The following is a 21,403-nucleotide window of genomic DNA, read 5'->3' as shown; positions in this document are numbered from 1 at the left end:
ATTCATCAACTCATGAGGATCGTGGTGCTCAAAACGTTTTTGAAGATCGGATTCCAGACTGCACAGGATGGCACACTGAACTTGAGAGTACCGAGTTTTCCGAGTCGCGTAAACAGCTTTTACTTCATCGGTTTCAGTTTCTGCAGGAGGGTCACCTAGCGGTGCATCAAGCACATATTGCAGATTTCCGCCAGAGAGGAAGATCCTCACATGACGGAACCAGTCGGTGAAGTTGCTACCGTTGCTCTTAAGTTTCTCTTTCTCTAGGAACTGATTAAAATTGATTGGGGACGCCGTCTCTACAACATATATTTGCAATAGTTTAGACTAAGTTTATGACAAATTGAGTTCAAATTTTAATTCAACATAATTAAAAATCTAAGTGAACTCCCACTCAAAACAATATCCCTCGCATTGTCTTAGTGATCACACGAACCAAATCCACCGCACCTAAACCCGATCATCACGAGAAAAGGTGTGATTTCAATGGCGAACACTCAAAGTGTTCATCATATCAACCATATGATTCATGCTCTACCTTTCGGTATCACGTGTTCCGAGACCATGTCTGTACATGCTAGGCTCGTCAAGACCACCTTAGTATCCGCATGTGCAAAACTGTCTTGCACCCGTTGTATGTACTTATTGAATCTATCACACCCGATCATCACGAGATGCTTCGAAACGACAAGACTTGGTAACGGTGCTACTAAGGATGAACACTTTATTATCTTGAGATTTTAGTGAGGGATCATCTTATAATGCTACCGTCGCGATCTAAGCAAAAAAAGATGCATAAAAGGATTAACATCACATGCAGTTCATATGTGATATGATATGGCCCTTTTGTCTTTGCGCCTTTGATCTTCATCTCCAAAGCACGGACATGATCTCCATCATCTTCGGGCATGATCTCCATCATCGTCGGCGTAGCGTCAAGGTCAATGGCGCCGTCTTCATGATTGTCCTCCATGTAGCAACTATTACAACTACTTTGAAATACTACTCAACATGAAATTTAAAGACAACCATAAGGCTCCCCGCCGGTTGCCACAATACAATAATGATCATCTCATACATATTCATCATCACATTATGGCCATATCACATCACCAAACCCTGCAAAAACAAGTTAGACGTCTCTAATTTGGTTTGCATATTTTACGTGGTTTAGGGTTTTCGAGAGAGATCTAATCTACCTACGAACATGAACCACAACGTTGATACTAATGTTTTCAATAGAAGAGTAAATTGAATCTTCACTATAGTAGGAGAGACAGACACCCGCAAAGCCTCTTATGCAATACAAGTTGCATGTCGAACGAGGAACAAGTCTCATGAATGCGGTCATGTAAATTTAGTCCGAGCCGCTTCATCCCACTATGCCACAAAGATGCAAAGTACTCAAACTAAAGATAACAAGAGCATCAACGCCCACAAACCATTGTGTTCTACTCGTGCAACCATCTATGCATAGACACGGCTCTGATACCACTGTAGGATAACGTTGCATAGAAAACAAAAAATTTCCTACCGCGAACACGCAATCCAAGCCAAGATGCAATCTAGAAGACGGTAGCAACGAGAGGGTATCGAGTCTCACCCTTGAAGAGATTCCAAAGCCTACAAGAGGAGGCTCTTGTTGCTGCGGTAGACGTTCACTTGCCGCTTGCAAAAGCGCGTAGAAGATCTTGATCACGATCGGTTCCGGCGCCACGAACGGGCAGCACCTCCGTACTCGGTCACACGTTCGGTTGTTGATGAAGACGACGTCCACCTCCCGTTCCAGCGGGCAGCGGAAGTAGTAGCTCCTCTTGAATCCGACAGCACGACGGCGTGGTGTCGGTGGCGGTGGAGAAGTCCGGCGGAGCTTCGCTAAGCTACGCGGGAGATATGGAGGAGAGGGGGGTGGCTAGGGTTTGGGAGGGGGTGGCCGGCCACTTCAAAGGGGGCGGCCAGCTTGTGGTCTTAGGGTGGCCGGCCCCCTCCCTTGGCCCCTCATTATATAGGTGGATCCCCAAGTGTTGGTGTCCAAGTCTTCGAATAAGACCCGAACCAAAAACCTTCCATAAGAGGGGGAAACCTAGCCAAGCTAGGACTCCCACCAAAGGTGGGAGTTCCACCTCCCATATGGGGGGGTGGCCGGCCCCCTAAGGGGGAGTCCACTTGGGACTCCTCCCCCACTAGGGTTGGCCGGCCATGGAGGTGGAGTCCCATGTGGACTCCACCTTCCTTGGTGGTTTCTTCCGGACTTTTCTAGAACCTTCTAGAACCTTCCATAGAACCTTCCGCGACATTTTAATTCACATAAAATGACATCCTATATATGAATCTTATTCTCCGGACCATTCCGAAACTCCTCGTGATGTCCGGGATCTCATCCGGGACTCCGAACAAATATTCGAACTCCATTCCATATTCAAGTACTACCATTTCAACATCCAACTTTAAGTGTGTCACCCTACGGTTCGTGAACTATGCGGACATGGTTGAGTACTCACTCCGACCAATAACCAATAGCGGGATCTGGAGATCCATAATGGCTCCCACATATTCAACGATGACTTTAGTGATCGAATGAACCATTCGCATACAATACCAATTCCCTTTGTCTCGCGATATTTTACTTGTCCGAGATTTGATCTTCGGTATCACTCTATACCTTGTTAAACCTCGTCTCCTGACAAGTACTCTTTACTCGTACCGTGGTATGTGGTCTCTTATGAACTCATTCATATGCTTGCAAGACATTAGACGACATTCCACCGAGAGGGCCCAGAGTATATCTATCCGTCATCGGGATGGACAAATCCCACTGTTGATCCATATGCCTCAACTCATACTTTCCGGATACTTAATCCCACCTTTATAACCACCCATTTACGCAGTGGTGTTTGGTGTAATCAAAGTACCTTTCCGGTATAAGTGATTTACATGATCTCATGGTCATAAGGACTAGGTAACTATGTATCGAAAGCTTATAGCAAATAACTTAATGACGAGATCTTATGCTACGCTTAATTGGGTGTGTCCATTACATCATTCATACAATGACATAACCTTGTTATTAATAACATCCAATGTTCATGATTATGAAACTAATCATCCATTAATCAACAAGCTAGTTTAAGAGGCATACTAGGGACTTCTTGTTTGTCTACATATCACACATGTACTAATGTTTCGGTTAATACAATTCTAGCATGATATATAAACATTTATCATAAACATAAAGATATAAATAATAACCACTTTATTATTGCCTCTAGGGCATATCTTCTTCATTCCTCTCCAAAATTCTCCCTGGCCGGTCAAAACCCTAAGTCCCAAGCCCTTTGCCTTGTGCCTAACCATTGCACATGGCAAAGGCCTCGTTGCCGTGTTCCTCTGCCAAATGCACACACCAAAGGCACCTTTGTCGAGTTCCTTAGCCAAGTGCACATGCCAAAGGTATTTTTTTCAAAAAAAAATTGGTTTTCCTTCCTTTTTTATTGAAATGAACGAAAACGGCAACCAGGTTAGGAACGCGCGCGAAACCGAGGTTACCTTTACACATAAAATAATGTGTCCCGGTTCTGAAAATAATTTTTCCAAAAATTCTAGCTCGACAGAAAGTGGACGTTTATTTAAATCCGGACCATTTCTAGCGGAATCGGCAAGACACCACACGGAGCCGCATGTGATGGGATTCGTAGCATAGAAAACAAAAAATTTCCTACCGCAAGAACGAATAACAAGCCAAGATCCAATCAAGAAGATGGTAGCAACGAGAAGATCATGAGACTAACCCTCGAAGATTCCAAAGCCTACGAGATTAGATCTCGTTGTTGATGTAGTCGATCACTTGCCGCTTGCAAAAGCGCGTAGAAGATCTTGACGGTGCCACAGTCGGGCAGCACCTCCGTACTCGGTCACACGTTCGGTGTTGATGAAGACGTCCTCCTCCCTGTTCCAGCGGGCAGCGGAAGTAGTAGATCCTCCTCGGAATCCCGGTAGCACGACGGCGTGGTGGCGGTGGTGGTGGAGATCTCCGGCAGGGCTTCGCCTAAGCACTGCGGGAGAAGTATGAGGAGGGGGGCGGCTAGGGTTTGGGGAGAGGGGGGTAGCTGGGGCGCCGGCCTCTGGTGGCTTGGGTGGTGCGGCCAAGGGTGTGGCCGGCCCCCTCCCTCTCTCCCTCAATATATAGGTGGATCCCCAAGGGTTAGCCCTAGAATCCGAATAAGAGTCCAACTCCCAAACCTTCCATAGGGCCAAACCTAGGGGGAGTGGGACTCCCCCCTTTCCTTTGGTGGGGTGGCCGGCCACCTTAGGTGGAGTCCACCTGGGACTCCTCCTCCCTTTGGCTGGCCGGCCAAGGTGGGTGGAGTCCATTCGGGACTCCACCTTCCATGGTGATTTCTTCCGGACTCTTCTAGAACCTTCTAGAACCTTCCAGAAAAACACCGGATCATTTCCAAACTTGGAAAGTGACTTCCTATATATGAATCTTATTCTCCGGACCATTCCGGACCTCCTCGTGATGTCCTGGATCCCGTCCGAGACTCCGAACAAAATTCGAACTCCATTCCATATTCCATATCTACTTAAAACGATATCAAACCTTAAGTGTGTCACCCTACGGTTCGTGAACTATGTAGACATGGTCGAGACTTCTCTCCGACCAATAACCAATAGTGGGATCTGGAGATCCATAATGGCTCCCACATATTCAACGATAACTTAGTGATCGATTGAACCATTTACATACGATACCGATTCCCTTTGTCACGCGATATTTTACTTGTCCGAGGTTTGATCATCGGTATCTCCATACCTTGTTCAACCTCGTCTCCGACAAGTACTCTTTACTCGTACCGTGGCATGTCATCTCTTGTGACCAAGTCACATGCTTGCAAGCTAATCAGACGACATTCCACCGAGAGGGCCCAGAGTATATCTATCCGTCATCGGGATGGACAATATCCCACTCTTGATCCATATACCTCAACTCATACTTTCCAAATACTTAATCCCACCTTTATAACCACCCATTTACGCAGTGGTGTTTGATGTAATCAAAGTACCCTTCCGGTATAAGTGATTTACATGATCTCATGGTCGAAGGACTAGGTAACTATGTATCGAAAGCTTATAGCAAATTGAACTTAATGACGTGATCTTATGCTACGCTTAATTGGGTGTGTCCATTATATCATTCATCTAATGACATAACCTTGTTATTAATAACATCCAATGTTCATGATCATGAAACTATGATCATCTAGTAATCAACAAGCTAGTTATACAAGAGGCTTACTAGGGACTCCTTGTTGTTCACATAACACACATGTATCAATGTTTCGGTTAATACAATTATAGCATGGTATGTAAACATTTATCATAAACACAAAGATATTATAATAACCACTTTATTATTGCCTCTTGGGCATATCTCCAACAGCATGTCTACCCAGAAAGCTAATGTGCACGACACGCATGTGATCAGCGGTGTATACGTGTTCCTCTATCAACGTGCAGAGGTCCCGCTGAATTTTTGAATGTGCCCTCTGTAGCTTCTTCACAAAAATAGCCCACTTCGATACTCGGGAAATGGAAACGGGTTTGTCGTGGCACCGAAAGGGACACACTTCATACAGCGTTGCTTCCCCTCCCAAGGCACACGCACGTGCCCGATATGGGCTCGTTCCGACAAACTATGCGTGTCCGGAGGGCAATACTTAGCTCTTTTGCCCTAAAAGCCTTATAACTCCGGACGTGATAGCTCATTTCGTGAAGGTTCTCCGTGTTCCTCTCTTTGCCGTGTTTTTTTTTGGACCTTTGCCGTGCTCTTTTTTTGCCATGTTCTTTTTCCAATTTTTGCTGTGTTTTTTATCTTTGCCGTGTTCTTTTAGGTGGAACACGACAAAGCTTATAATTGCCCGAGGTGTAGGGCACGCGGTAAAGCTAGGGCAACACGACAATTGCCGTTTTTACCGTAGTGCAAGTACGGTGATTGGGTACAATTTAATTTGGTTTCAGCTAGATGTGAAAATAGCATGTTTTGTTAGGCCCATTAAATCCTAGGCACGAGAGGTGGAAATGGCCTTACCCTCAAAGCATGATCGACCGCTGCCGAAGATACCCTACGAAGACGGCGCCCTACCCTCGAACTCGATGTAGATCCTGCAACAATAACAATTTTTTGAACAAATTAACAAACATGCGACAAGCAAAATAGAACAAATCTAAAAACCTAAAAGAAACGATGCATACCTGCCGGTGTCGGCGTGTGGAGGAGGCCAGCAGGGCAGCGTCGTGCCGAGGCGGTAGCAGCGCGGCCGAGCCGCAACATGCAGCAGCAGGGTCGGCCGGCAGCAGCAGCAGTGCGGCAGCTAGATCGGGCCGCCGTGGTGCAGCATGGCGGCGGCGTGCCGGGGCGGCCGCACGACAGCTAGGTCACAGTCGAAGCAGCAGCACCGCGGAGCAGTAGCAGCAGCAGCGCAGCAGCATCACCGGGCAAGGGCGACGAGCGCGGGCGCGGGATGCCTCACTGCGCGGCGGGCGCGGGCAGGGGCGGCTGGTGCGGGCACAAGGTCGGGCGCGAGGTGGGGGGCGGCGGCGCGGGCGCGACGTGGGGGTGGCGGTGGTTGACGGCGACACAAGGTGGGGGCAGCGGCGGCGAGGGTACGGGCACGAGAGTTGGGGGAAGAATGCCGCCGGGGTGGGTGGGATTTTTTTCCCCTCCAAAATTCTCCCTGGCCGGTCAAAACCCTAAGTCCCATGCCCTTTGCCGTGTTCTTCTGCGAAGTGCACACGGCAAAGGTATTTTTTCAATTTTTTTTTTGGTTTTCCTTCCTTCTTTATTAAAATGAACGGAAAACGGCAACCGGGTTAGGAACGCGTGAAACCGAGGTTACCTTTACAGATAAAATAATGTGTCCGTTCTAAAAATGATTTTTCCAAAAATTCTAGGGCGATAGAAAATGGACGCTTAGTTCAAATCCGAACCGTTTCCAGCGTAATCGGCAGGACAACGCACGGAGCCACAGGTCTACCCAGAAAGCTAAAGCTAACGCGTGCAGCACGCATGTGATCCATGGTGTATATGTGTTCCTCTATCAACGTGCATAGGTCCCGCTGAACTTTTTGAATACACCCTCTGTAGCTTCTTCAAAATAATAGCTCTTCAAAATAATAGCTCGCTTCGACGGGAAACAGGTTTTTCGTGGCACCGAAAGGGAAACACTTCATACGGTGTTGCTTCCCGTCCCAAGCGTTCTGACAAACTATGCGTGTTCGGAGGGCAATACCTAGCTCTTTTGCCCTAAAAGCCATATAACTTTGAACGTGATAGCTCATTTCGTGAAGGGTTTTTCAGAAGAACAAACCGTATCCCACATCCGTCTTTTGTTCTTGCTACTAGGTCACATAACTTTCCTTCCCGCGAGCTTTCGCTCCAAAAGTTCCATGGAAATCTCAAATAATTTCGCTTCCAAAAACTCCCAATTAACTCCTAAAAATACGTTTGACTACATTTTTTGGTGTATACCGAAAAATATGGGTGAATTGTGTATTAATTAGCCAAAGTAACTCCTAAAACCCCTCCCAACAGATCCCTCTTTCGACGATTTTCTCCCTTTCTATTTCCTTGTGTTAATACGTCTGACTATCTTTCGATATCTCTCATTTACTATGGCATGCAAAGGCAGAAAAAACTGAGTAGGCAGCCGATTCAAGAGATCAATCTCTATATACCGGTATGGAAGGAGTAGCGATTCCCTTCATCCTCATACTCAAATAAATAGTACGTTATCAACGCCATTTATTAAGAAATATTTTCCTTTATGCTACGTATTAAATTGTCTATAAAATGCTAGAGCCCCGAGCTGTATAAATCAGTACCGAGACCCTTCTTCCTCCATTCAACACAATTCAGACGCTTCGTCCGCATTCAACACAATTCCCTTCATTGTGATCCAAACATGGGGGCCAAGGTGTTGGCGATAGCCTTTGTCTTGCTCCTTCTAACCTTCGGTGAGTCATCTTGTGATATCTTTAACTTCTAAATTTCGTACTACAACTAAACTCATAATTCCATTTGATATAAGCAACGCACATTAGAGCAGAATAGAGATATGTTTAGAAGTGAATGTATTGTTGCAACTAGTCGGTGGACTTGTTCTGTAAAGTAGTGGTGGACTGGTGGTATCTCCATCTCCATTTTCCCCTTTTCTCCTTTTATTACGGGAATGGATCGCGCTTTCCGTCGAATGTCCGACGATAGCAATATAGTAGCCGGCTGAGTATTCCTAGCCTATTCTAGTTCGATCCATCATCTTCCTTGTAGCTAAGAATAATACATGGGTTATGGAATCTCTTCTGTAATTGCTGGTGGAGGCCTCGGCATTCCACTATGTAGTGTTTTCTTTAGTTAATATAGAGCAAAGAGAATAGTTTACAAAACAAGAACCAGCTCATTGTTTGTTGTTCCCTGCAGAAAAAAATGCTTTCACAATGGCTGCTGACCCAGGAACAAGGAATGACAGGGCTGAACCGCCACCATCTCGTAAGTAATCATGCAACCTTACCATAGTAAAAGTATATTAAGTTGAGAATTAATTAATTATTATACAACTTATTGTATCTAATTTCCTACAGAAGAAAATGGTTTTGATGCAAGTTCTTACGCGGAACATTGGGGCAGAAATCCTTCAGCTTCCGGTCAGTACTTGTGCCATCATACTAAGTTGACAATATGTTACGTCTGAAAAAGATCTTTGTTTGTTACTACCTACAGAATATAACAAGCTATAATAAATCTACAAAGTAACATCATCATGTCAATTTTATTCATCCAATGTTTTATAACTATGCAGCTTTTTTGTTAAGTTGAGAATTGATTAATTATTATTGAACTCATTGTATCTAATTTCCTACAGAAAAAAATGGTTTTGATGCAAGTTCTTATGCGGAACATTGGGGTAGAAATCCTTCAGCTTCCGGTCAGTACTTGTGCCATCATACTAAGTTGAGAATATGTTATGTCTGAATAAGATCTTTGTTTGTTATTTTCTACATAATATAACAAGCTATAATAAATCAACAAAATAACATTATCATGTTGATTTTATTCAACCGATGTTTTATAACTATGCAGCTTCTCTTGTTAAGTTGAGAATTGATTAATTATTATTCAACTCACTTTATCTAATTTCCTACAGAAGAAAATGGTTTTGATGCAAGTTCTTATGCGCTACATTGGGGCAAAAATCCAAATCCTTCACCTTCGGGTCAGTACTTGTGCCATCATACTAAGTTTAGAATTAGAATATGTTATGTCTGAATAAGATCTTTGTTTGCTATTATTTACAGAATATAACAAGCTATAATAAATCTACAAAATAACATTATAATGTCAATTTTATCCAACCGATGTTGTATAACTATGCAATTTCTCTTGTTAAGTTGAGAATTGATTAATTATTATTCAACTCATTGTATCTAATTTCCTACAGAAGAAAATGGTTTTGATGCAAGTTCTTATGCGCTACATTGGAAAAAAAATCAAATCCTTCATCTTCAGGTCAGTACTTGTGCCATCAAACTAAGTTGAGAATGTGTAATTCTGAATAAGACCTTTGTTTGCTATTATCTACATAATATAACAAGCTATAATAAATCTACAAAATAACATTATCATGTTGATTTTATTTAACCAATGTTTTATAACTATGCATCTTCTTTTGTTAAGTTAAGAATTGATCATTCATTATTCAGCTCATTGTATCTAATTTCCTACAGAAAATGGTTTTGATGCAAGTTCTTATGCGCAACATTGGTTCGAAAATCCAAATCGTTCACCTTCTGGTTAGTACTTGTGCCATCATACTAATTTGAGAGTATATTATGTCTGAATAAGATCTTTGTTTATTATTATCTACAGAATATAACAAGCTATAATGAATCTAGAAAACAACTATCATATCGATTTTATTCAACCGAAGTTTTTTTAACTATGCAGCTTCTCTTGTTAAGATTAGAATCGATTAATTATTATTCACATTATTGTATCTAATTTCCTACAGAAGAAAATGGTTTTGATGCAAGTTCTTATGCTGAACATTGGGGCAGAAATCCTTCAGCTTCCGGTCAGTACTTGTGTCATCATACTAAGTTGAGAATGTGTTATGTCTAAATAAGATCTTTGTCTGTAATATAGAAGCTATAATAAATCTATAAAATAACATTATCATGTCGATTTTATTCAACCGATGTTTTATAACTATGCAGTTTCTCTTGTTAAATTGTGAATTGATTAATTATTATTCAACTCTTTGTATTTAATTATCTACAGAAGAAAATGGTTTTGATGCAAGTTCTTATGCGGAACATTGGGGTAGAAATCCTTCAGCTTCCGGCCAGTACTTGTGCCATCATATTAAGTTGAGAATATGTTATGTCTAAATAAGATCATTGTTTGTTTCTACCTTATCATGACTATTTTATTCAATCGATGTTTTATAACTATGCAGCTTCTCTTGTTAAGTCGAGAATTGATTAATTATTATTCAACTCATTATATCTAATTTCGTACAGAAGAAAATGGTTTTGATGCAAGTTCTTATGCGGAACATTGGGGTAGAAATCCTTCAGCTTCCGATTAGTACTTGTGCCATCATATTAAATTAAGAATATGCTATGTCTAAATAAGATCTTTGTTTGTTAGTAACTACAGAACATAACAAGCTAGAATAAATGTACAAAATAACATTATCATGTCGATTTTTGTTCAACCGATGTTTTATAACTATGCAGCTTCTCTTGTTAAGTTGAATATTGATTAATTATTATTCAACTCATTGTATCTAATTTCCTACAGAAGAAAATGGTTTTGATGCAAGTTCTTATGCGGAACATTGGGGCAGAAATCCTTCAGCTTCCGGTTAGTACTTGTGACATCATATTAATTTGAGAATATCTTATGCCTAAATAAGATCTTTGTTTGTTATTACCTAAAGAATATAACAAGCTATAATAAATCTACAAAATAACACTATCATGTCGATTTTGTTCAACCGATGTTTTATAATTATGCAGGTTCTCTTGTTCCTGGAGCGCAAACAAGACACTGGCACATAAAAGTTAAAACTGGCATGTTGTTCTTGAAGAAGATTTTGCATGTTGGCACCATACTACCAGAAGGCACCATGTTTGCACGAGCTGATATGCCAAAGCCTGATAGTTCAGTCTCTACCCCATTGGAGCCAAAGTATTTTGCAACAATTGTATCGCGCTTCAAGATACCTTACAACTCCTTGAAGGCAAAGCAGGTAGCCGAGACCCTTCGTTCATGCGTCAAGCCTATTGACAGGGAGGAGCCTCACGTGTGCACCTCATCTCGCAAAGCAATGTCAAGGTTTGCCACTACGTCTTTAGGATCAAACCTCACACAAGCAGCCTTCACAAGGATTCATGGGCATGAAAGCCCCACAACTAGGTACGTTGTGGCACAGATCGCCCAACTCAGCAATCATACGGTGGCGTGCCACCCTATGGATTTTCCATATGAGGTGTTTTATTGCCATCGGCCAAAAGAAGTGCAGGCTTTGAGGGTGCAACTCAATGATATGAAAAATGGCATGACACGCGTTACAGCTACCGTCATGTGCCACATGAACACATCCAACTGGGACAAGGAGTACTTTGAATTGCTGGGCGGAGAGCGCGGTGAACCAGTTTGCCATTATATGCCTCAGAATTACATCATGTTCTATTAGTTAAATAAATTGTTGGCACTAGATTCTGGTAGTTTCTTGGCTGCTACAAACCGGCAATTGTGGCCATGTATGCGAAATAACTATTTTCGAATAAGAATTACCTTTATGTACTGCAAGGGTTTGAGTTGTAAGAAAATCATCGTATGTCTTCTCTATGAAATATATCACAGATGTATCAGGATCAGCAGTTCAGCACGGCCATGGTAGTGCCAAATTTCCTTTCTCTACTGGAATAAAGGTGTGCCTTGTTTGTTAGAGATTGTAGAATAATGAATTCCACTTCTCTCTTCAGTGGAGAGTATTAGAGCAGCAACTATCGATCCGGTGGGAGAAAACCTGATGTAGGCTCATAGAAAGGGGGGAGTTGGTAACCAAGGATTACACAACTTGGCGTCGAGTAAGCACCACAGCTCCGAGCCGGAGTGCATATCAGTAGTTTCGCACACACGGACACATTGATAGGTCTGACATAACACACAAGTTTGATAAACAAAATAGAAGCAGGAAGCGCACATGAACTGTAGTGATTCCCCGCCGCCGGCCATTCGCCAATCCTCCGTGTTCTGAACTTCAAGTTTTTTTTTTTTTTTTTGCTTATTCTTCAAACTTCCTCAACCTGCCATTGAGAACTAATTTCGAGTTAGTGAAAAACAATAATAACTACTATATTAAAAGGCAACAAACATCTTTTTTGTGGTAATTTTGGAGCCTTTTTCGAATTCACCTCGTGGTGACACGTCTACTGTTTTGTGGTTGATTTCTACTGGGTTTTTCCTTGTGTACAGCTTGGGTCCGTCTGAGAATTCATGTGGGGTGCTTCTGATCAGTCCTTTTTCTTCCGCTTCGGTCGCATAATCAATTGGTGTGTGGTTGTAGCTGGGTACCGCTTTGGGGAGTTCTGTTAGTGCGCTGGTCGTGTGGGCTCCAGTACACATTGACACGAGATGTCATCTTCCCTCCTCCTCCGCCACAAGGACAGCTGACCCGTGTCTGTCCCCTCCACCGAGCTTATTGAAGAAGCCAGTGCCAAATTCGCTCTATACCAAGGAGGCGGAATAGATGAGATCGCTGTAGTTCGCGCGCGGCATGGAGAGGCTTACTTGAGACGGGAAGGAGACGTGGAAGACAGAGATTCCAAGCGAGGGCAGGAGCTCAAGGCGGTGAGTCTCGAGGTCATCGGGGCTACCGGGCGAGCGGCTGGCGGTGGAGAGAAGGGGAGGCCACATCAGAGGGGAAACCCTAGGCGGCGCGGCGGCCGAGAGTTTGAGATCATCATCCATGGCGTTTGTATCCCCATCCTGCCCGGGTCTCTTCCCCTGCCCTGATCACCTCTGATGCGGCGGTTGACTAGCTGCGGGAAACGTTGGCGCAGCGGCTGCAGCAGGTGGCCGGCGATGTCCAGGGCCGATGCTCAGAAGAGGTCGGACAGGCCGTCGCCATGGAACACCGCGAAGGCAAGCCGTATCAGCCGTGCTTTGGCCCCGAGCGCCCGTTGAAGCTGGTGTCCACCGGCAACAAACGAAGCTTTTTCTCTGTTGCCGGCAAGATCAGAAACTTCCCTTCTCAATCAGGTTTATCCGCGATGCATGATATCCTCGTGTTACTTCATAATATTTTAGTTTTCCTTGCTGTGTAAAATTGAATCTGGGACCATGCGGGTAAAATTTGTACTACTACTTACGATCAATTATGTTTTTGATTTTCTGTTTTTCTATAGTCTGGGAGTCCTCTTGACAATCTGAAATTTTCTAAAGCCGTCCTAATCTTTTGCAATCTCACATGATAAGCGGCTGTTGACTGGTAGCTGGAAACAGCACGGTATCTAGGTCCAATACACCGGGGAGCCCTCGCCGATCTTTTCGACGCTGCTAAGGCGGTGGCTGCGGCAGTTGGTTGCATGGTAGGTGTCTGGCGCTGTCCCGGTTCAGGGCGCAGGGAGAGGTCGGACATGTGGTTGTCCATTCAGGCGGGCGCTCGGTGATGAACCGTTGTGGGACATGGGAGAAACAGTGGTCTATCCAAGGTTCTGTCGAGGCGCCATCCTCAACTCTATCCTATTCGGCAACGCCGACGATTATATCACCATGACCATCTGCTATGATGGCATGCCGTGGAGATACCGTGCGAGCAATGGCCCATGAAAACAGGGGATGTGGCGGTGCTTTTCTTGGTCGCCGACCCTCCATGGCGACTAGAGAGGTGACAACGACACCGATTGGATGATTGGATCAGGCTAGCTACCCTGCCATGCCCTTTCTCATCAGTGATCCGGGTGAGTAGCCTCTCCCTTGAGATGCATATCACTGCAATAGTTAAATCATATATCTTTGTTTTTTGTTGGGCAAACACGTCACCTTCTAACTTTGATGAAATTGTCACACTTTACATTACCTTTCTTTGTGGTAACACTACAGATATATAAGCAAATTTCGAGCTGAAATCAATTATGCTACAATATAGTTAGTTTGTTGTTTTTGTATTGTGCCAAGTTTCTTTTCAAATCACTGGAAATTATGTATTGTTGAATAAGTCTTCCTGCCAGGAAGCTGCTGAAGAAGGAGAAAAAGGAAGCATCCACTCTTTTCAGAGAAGTTCACTGTTCACCTGGAGTGCCTTATGGTGTTCATCATCAGTGAACAAGCAACAAGGAGTTTGTTGCCATCGAGTGTGTCAAAGAGTATCCCTGATATTGTCTTAGCTGCCTTGGATTTTTCCAAGGTAAAATTCATATTCCTTTTGTGTAGATTGGATACTCATTCCCGTGTTTTTAGAAGCGTGTTTGTTAAGTGGTATGCTTAAATGGGTTTGTAGCGTACCAAGTTAATCCAAAATTTGCATGAATATGTTTATGGTTTGTTTAGCATGTGCAGGGTTGGCAAACAATAGTCCTTGCTCTAATTTTCTTGGTCCAGTTAAATTTCGAATGAGGCTATATAAACTCAATGGGTTGTGTAGGTTGATTGGGATTGTTGAGAAATCACACATAACTTTTAACATTTTCATTTGTGCACAGCTAGCTGTAAGTGGTCTTTCCCTCTGGCGGATAGTCACTATCGCACCCAACTGAAACTGCACCTGGGAGAAACACACCAACATGTTCATCCACTCCCAGTACTAGGGGAAATATTTGGTGTTCTTTTGCATGGATATATTCTTTCATAATATTTGGCGTGGAGAATACATAGGTCTTCAGTTGATTTGGTTTAATATTTGGCCAAAACTGATCCAGTGTGATCTTGTTATACTAAATTCTTCGGTCACGAGTTTATCAACTGATGTCTCTACATCTCATTGGAAGGTCTATGGTTTTTTGCTTTCCAGTTGTGTTTTTTTTTTTTTTCATTTTGGCAAACGAAAATAGTTTACTGCGATGCTTAGATTGTATATAAATCAGCCAATGTAGTTCATCCATTGTTTTACTCTTCCCCTACTAAAAATATTACTAGAAACAAGAGTTCATAGTACATATGTTCTTAATTAGCAAATTGGTAAAATAGGAGTGATATAGATCCATTGGTATTTACTTTCTCCTGCTCTCCCTGAAAGTATCAACAAGCAATGTGTAGTTTTACATCGTCACCTGTTAGAACATAAACACACACATTGGACCATTGTCTTGCTTGATTGAGGCAATATTGGCCATTTTTCTGATTCATCTTACTTCTAGAGATCTTTCAGTTGTTTTAGTATGTTAAATGCTTTATTTCAAATGTCTTTACATTTTTGACAACTTCTTGGTTTGTTTATTTCTAAATCGGTAAGGTAAATGGCCGTGTTGTTTATTGAGTATTTTGTTTCATCTCCTTGGTCTAGCCGTATTGTGTAGCTGATCAGATTTTCGCAATGCTAGGTTGTTTAGAGGCTTTTTGTACTGCAACTGAAGAGGGTGTGTCTTTAGGTCTACCACATTTTAACTTCCGTTTTGTTTTGTAGGCATTGGATAAAGATTCGTTCACCCACTGTATAGCATCGAAAATAACAAGTTAATTTATTTCATGTGCATCTGCGAACTAACATGTAAGATTATTTGGTGAACTGAAAGTATTTCATTTTTCATGTTCAGTTTATTTGCTTACATATACAAATGAAACGGTAAAAACAACTATCTTAGAATATTACAGATCCAGTAGTATTGTTAGTACTACTTAAGTGCTTGAAGCATCAAATTTTGGAGCATCAATCACTTGTGTTTGACATCTGGATGGGGACTAGACAGTCAGTTCAGCACAAAGTTTTTTGTTAGCATATACGCCTACTGGCAGCGACTTATGGCATACCTACAATTTGTATATAACAATTATAGTATGCATCCATCTTTATGTAATTTAATATCTTCCAATTGACAGTCAGTCTAGGTATCCATAATGATGGAAAAATGCTTCCGATGTTGCAGATTTAGCTCGAGTATGAACTTGTGCAAGTCAGGCACCGATTTATCTCTACATGGTTCAGTGTTCCTGTTACCATATAAACATAATAAATTTTAGCAAATCTGTGTATACGACATCCACTGTTTCTTGAGGACATGTAGCACAAAGTTGCTGGACTGAAAAAAAATGTGCAAGCTTATCCATAGAATTAGCATACCCATTTTATATGTGGTTCCTAGTGTTAATGAGGTCAATAGTACTCCTTTTGGTATGTGATGAGCAGGCAAAAACTGTGCATTAGTTATTTCATTGGCTGAAATGTAAATTGCTATATTTTCATAGTATCTACTGTCATTGGTTTAGCATGACATCTGATTGGCTACATCTAACTGGTGGCAAAATCCACATGGCAGGATTGGAGATCATTTTGACTACTAGAGAATTAGGATGGTAGATCGTTTCCGGCAAGACTCACTCTGACATGAGCTCTTATGTTTTCAGGGTCTTCAATCTGGGCATCATAACTATTATGTTTGAGAAATCAATACTTCAGGGATTATGCGTGGCGGCGGTGGTGAAGGTATAATCACTACCTCCTCCGTTGCTGCAAATATTGGAGGGTTTTCAAACGAGGTATGTGATCAATAAATTGGAATGGTAATTTTTAAAATTCTAACATGGTGCCTGTTTCTCTAACCATCTGCCTATAGATTTTATTAACTACTCCCTCTTTTAGGTTTTAATCAATGCATGGACATAGGAAAAACGAACTAGCAGTGGTTCAAATTAAAGTCACTTAAATGGGAGTGGAGGGAGTATTATAGATCTTGCAATGGAAATATTCTTTGTAGAGCTATTTGAGTATTCCAGAGAAAACAATTTGTAGCCCTGACCATTTTCTTCATAGATGTTCACGCCATATCTTACTAAAAGGATCCTTGTTGTGATTGAAGCTGGGATTCGTCTTGTATGTACCTGCTGTCGCTTCGTTTACTCCTCTCATCTTCTGATACTACACTATTGTTCCGATCTCTGTAACCTAATTGCGCTCATGCAGGTACACCAGAAGGAGATGAAGGCCGAGAAAGGATCTCCAGTGACATCACCACCTACAAAGAAGGCGGAGATACAGAGCCCAATTGAAGCTCCGCCTGCCTTTCCACCATTGTAGAGCTCCACTGCGAAACGACCATCTTCACACAACGAGCGCAAAAGGCAATAAAAGAAAGGTCGACATGAATCCAAAGGGAGTAGGTCAGGAACAGCAAAGCAAGGCCAGCACCTGCTGGCTGGATTTTTGCCTGAGGCCAGGTTTCACTGTCCAAACGTAGTCACCGACAACCCTTATGGCACTCAAGATTCCAAAGGCGTTGTGTCAGTACATCGTTGGTGATTTTCCACAGAAAGTCATGCTCCGCAACACCGTTGGAGACATATGGAGTGTTAGATTGGTGGAATGGAGGAACCGCATCTTCATTGAGCATGTATGGGATGCATTCACGGAGGACAACAGCGTTGTGTAAGGTGATACTTTGTTATTTACTTACACCTGACGCAAAATGCATTCGTGGAGGACAACAGCGTTGTGGAAGGTGATACTCTGTTCTTTACTTACACCTGACGCAGACAACGGGATAGTTACCTATATGCTAAGGTCTGGCCACATGTTCACCTAAATGTTCAATTACTTGGTCCTTCTGATGCTGCTATTGAATTAACAGCTATTACTGTTTTTTCTTTTGCAAGATCCATATATATGATCTTTTAAATGAGGTCGAAATATTGTCAGTTCAAAACAAGATGATGTTAGCCTGTATGAAAACTAGGTGCTGATTTGCCTCTCCCTCACTCTCATTTGCACTGATTCTTATGTTCAGTTACTTAGTCCTTCTGATGCTGCCATTGAATTAATAGCTATTCGTGTTTTTCCTTTTGTGAGAGCCATATATATGCTCTTTTAAATTAGGTGGAAATATTGCCCGTGCAAAACAAGATGATGTTAGCCTGTATGAAAACTAGGCGGTGATTTGCCTCTCCCTCACTCTCATTTGCACTGATTCTTATGTATCCCATATAGATATGCTCCTTTAGCTCTGATCTCTGTTCCATGGTAACATATACTTGGCACCATGTTATAGGATGCATGCTCCTTCCATCTTGAGCACTTGACTGATTTGTTCAATGCAACCTGCTATTTTTTAGACCTGTCTTTTCAATTATAGCATGCAAAAATTACCCATATCAGACACCTACATCTAAAGAAAAGCTCTTAGAAGCAGCTTGGCAGTTAGTTTCGAGTTATAATATCTAAATGATGGAATGACATTGTTTTTCCCGCTAGCAGTATTGCATCACATTGCCATTTACAAAGTAGATGTAGATTCTGATTTTCGAAGTGGTTGAGGCTTTGTATTGTTTTCCATGGAGCAAATTAGATGTTCTGCCAATCACTACCTAACATCATTGTCCTGGATGTTTTTGTATGTTGTTTATCTCCCGAATCCTATCACACCTCCATGTCGCCACCCTAATTTAAAATGCAAACATCGGGCGCAGCGTGCCGCCGCGCCTGCCATTGCTAGTAGAATGAACAGGTCGAAGCACATGGAAATCACCATTGAACTGAACAGTGCACAGTACAAATGTAGGATCGAATCAGGAACTTACGTTGTAACCTTGCAGCGTTCAGTGTTGAATCATTCCAGTGGCTTGCCGTGTTTGCAGCGGCCGGCCGTCGTTGTTACTCCGGTACCGATTTAAGCCGGACGGCGGCGACACCCACAGCTAGGGTCACAGGGGAACTGGTTCCTTGTGTCTCAGATAGAGATTTCGGGAGGCAAAAGATCAAGCAAACAGGGAAGGAGAGAGATTTGCGCGAGAATGGGAGAGGGAAAGGATTGCCAGCGCGAGATTTCTGGGGACGGGATATGGCACGGGGCACTGTTTGCTTGACTTGGGAGAAGGCTAGTTTCTGCGGGTGGAGGGGGAACGGTGAATTTAGGTGTGCTTCGGCGGTGCTCGGCCAGTTCGGTGGACCGACGGCTATGAACGAAGTAGACCGACGCAAATCCGACCCTAAAAGCGACCGGCTGCCGTGCGGATACGAAAATGGTCCCTTTTTACCACACGTCCATTTACATCTGAGGTGTCTAGCGACCCGATGTATTTTTTTTATCTAATTGTTTTTTCTATTTTTCATTTAAACATAGATAAAAATATTACACAAACTACTGCATAGTTTGAAATATGGTTAAAACATTGCAAAATGAGGAAACCTAACTAATATAGGTTTAGCCCTCGCCTTTTTTGATGCGAAGAAAGAACACTCTCAGACATCCAGTCACCAAAATAGAAAATCCAGCTGGCGGTTGATGTGTTCGGTCTTATTCGTATCTGCAGAAGAGCATCCAAAAATCTATACTAGTGGCTTCAATTGGCTGTGGCCATCTTCGCTGTAAAGAAAGAACACTCTGTCAGCGCTAGCTGTCGCTGCCCTCGCCGGACTCGTCGGTGTGGTAGTGCCTGCGGCAGGATGTCTTGTCAAACACCTTGACAATCATCTCGTCGTCGCCTTCGTAGAGGAAGGTGAGCAGGCAGCCGGCCACGAGGTTGTGGGAGCGGGCGAACTTGTCCCACCCGGTGTGTAGGTACATCATGCCCTACCTCGACAAGCCACCGGCAAAATCCGCATCTGGCCTCCCACAACTGCAACTCGGTTGGCTTGGCGCCGTCGACGAATTCGGTGAACTCATCCGGGAGGCGCTTGATGCCAAGGGGGTCCTTGTCAATGCAAAGGATGAACTTGAAGCACCTCGCCTCCTCCGAAGACGACGAAGGCGCAGGCGACGACGAACGTGGGGGTGTTTCTGCTCCAGCACGACATCCCCGGCCGTGGCAGCCGCACCCGCGACCTCGACCGCCTCGCCGGTCACCTAGACCCTCCATGGATTCCCTCACGGGGGTTGTGAGAGAGGAGGTGGGGGCGGCGCTACGGTGGAGGTTGTGCGGCGGCTAGGGTTGTGAGGGATGAGGAAGACCAGAGCGCGCCTCTCTTTTTATACGCTGGAGGCAGGCAAGGGGCGCGGCATGCTTGGGAATGGTATTAATTTCATTGCCAGCGGTGGACGGCAGCCTCTCGGCAGGCGAGGCATCGCCACGTTATGGCGCAGACTACCGAAGCGATGCTGCCTCGCCATTACTAGTGCACCGCTGAGAAGACACATCGAGCTATGTCACTGCCAGGAGGGCCTGATACGTCTCCAACGTATCTATAATTTCTGATGTTCCATGCTAGTTTTATGACAATACCTACATGTTTTGCTCACACTTTATAATGATTTTATGCATTTTCTGGAACTAACCTATTAACAAGATGCCGAAGTGCCAGTTCCTGTTTTCTGCTGTTTTTGGTTCCAGAAAGGCTGTTCGGGCAATATTCTCGGAATTCGACAAAACAAAAGCCAAATATCTTATTTCACCGAGACGGACCAGAACACCGAAGTGGAGCCGGAGAGGAGGCCCAGGGCCTCCACACCATAGGCTCGCGCGGCCTAGAGGGGGGGCGCGCCAGCCTATGGTGTGGGCCCCCCAGGCACCCCCTCGCGCCGCCTCTTCGCCTATATAATCTCTCGTGATCTAAAAACCCGACATCAATTGACGAAACTCCAGAAAGACTCCAGGGACGCCGCCGCCATCGCGAAACTCCGTTTCGGGGGACAGAAGTCTCTGTTCCAGCACCCTGCCGGGACGGGGAATTGCCCCCGGAGTCACCTCCATCGACACCACCGCCATCTTCATCGCCATTGCTGTCTCTTATGATGAGGAGGGAGTAGTTCTCCCCCGAGGCTGAGGGCTCTACCGGTAGCTATGTGGTTCATCTCTCTCTTCCATGGTGTGATCTTTATGTGATCATGAGCTTTGTATCACTATTAATCTATGTGCTACTCTAGTGATGTTATTAAAGTAGTCTATTCCTCCTCCATGATGTAATGTTGACAGTGTGTGCATCATGTAGTACTTGGTGTAGGTTATGATTGTAATCTCTTGTAGATTATGAAGTTAACTATTACTATGATAGTATTGATGCGATCTATTCCCCCTTTCATAGCTATTGTTGACAGTGTGTATGCTATGTTAGTACTCGGTCTAAATTGCAACGGTCTATTATGCACTCTAGAGGTTACTTTAATATGAACTCCGGATGTTGTGGAGCTTGTTTACTCCGGCTTGAGGTGTGCTTTTATAGCCCTACACAATGAATGGTGTTTGTTATCCAAC

At 43.5% G+C, this 21,403-nt stretch overlaps 1 protein-coding gene and 1 long non-coding RNA gene across 10 annotated transcripts; both read left to right on the top strand.

Annotated features, from left to right (window-relative positions):
• Nucleotides 1-7,922: 7,922 nt before the first annotated feature.
• LOC127302857 (BURP domain-containing protein 4) lies at nt 7,923-11,889 on the top strand. Its single transcript, XM_071821179.1, has 8 exons — nt 7,923-8,013; nt 8,477-8,545; nt 8,638-8,700; nt 8,919-8,981; nt 9,201-9,269; nt 9,495-9,562; nt 10,849-10,921; nt 11,077-11,889. The coding sequence occupies exons 1-8, from the start codon at nt 7,962-7,964 to the stop codon at nt 11,754-11,756; spliced, it is 1,137 nt and encodes a 378-aa protein (XP_071677280.1). The 5' UTR covers nt 7,923-7,961; the 3' UTR covers nt 11,757-11,889.
• Nucleotides 11,890-12,664: 775 nt separating this feature from the next.
• On the top strand, nt 12,665-17,974 carry LOC127302858 (uncharacterized). 9 transcript variants are annotated; one of them, XR_007853140.2, is made up of 7 exons: nt 12,675-13,327; nt 13,544-14,028; nt 14,299-14,474; nt 15,690-15,773; nt 16,628-16,759; nt 16,863-17,093; nt 17,184-17,974. It is a non-coding gene; the product is annotated as an uncharacterized lncRNA (long non-coding RNA). The 9 variants fall into 9 exon arrangements; XR_007853141.2 differs by having other exon boundaries at nt 12,676-13,327; nt 13,571-14,028; XR_007853137.2 differs by having other exon boundaries at nt 12,676-13,327; nt 13,561-14,028.
• Nucleotides 17,975-21,403: the final 3,429 nt, after the last annotated feature.

This window comes from Lolium perenne, chromosome 5 (genome assembly GCF_019359855.2).
Source record: "Lolium perenne isolate Kyuss_39 chromosome 5, Kyuss_2.0, whole genome shotgun sequence".
NCBI lineage: Eukaryota > Viridiplantae > Streptophyta > Magnoliopsida > Poales > Poaceae > Lolium > Lolium perenne.
This window is presented reverse-complemented; position numbering and strand designations above follow the sequence as displayed.

What these genes read in the sequence shown, in the direction of transcription:
- LOC127302857 (XM_071821179.1), top strand. Translation starts at nt 7,962, where the DNA reads ATGGGGGCCAAGGTGTTGGCGATAGCCTTTGTCTTGCTCCTTCTAACC. An exon ending in CTTGCTCCTTCTAACCTTCG is followed by an intron (nt 8,014 to 8,476) that starts GTGAGTCATCTT and finishes TGTTCCCTGCAG; the next exon opens with AAAAAAATGCTTTCACAATG. An exon ending in ATCAAATCCTTCATCTTCAG is followed by an intron (nt 9,563 to 10,848) that starts GTCAGTACTTGT and finishes CATTGTATCTAA; the next exon opens with TTTCCTACAGAAGAAAATGG.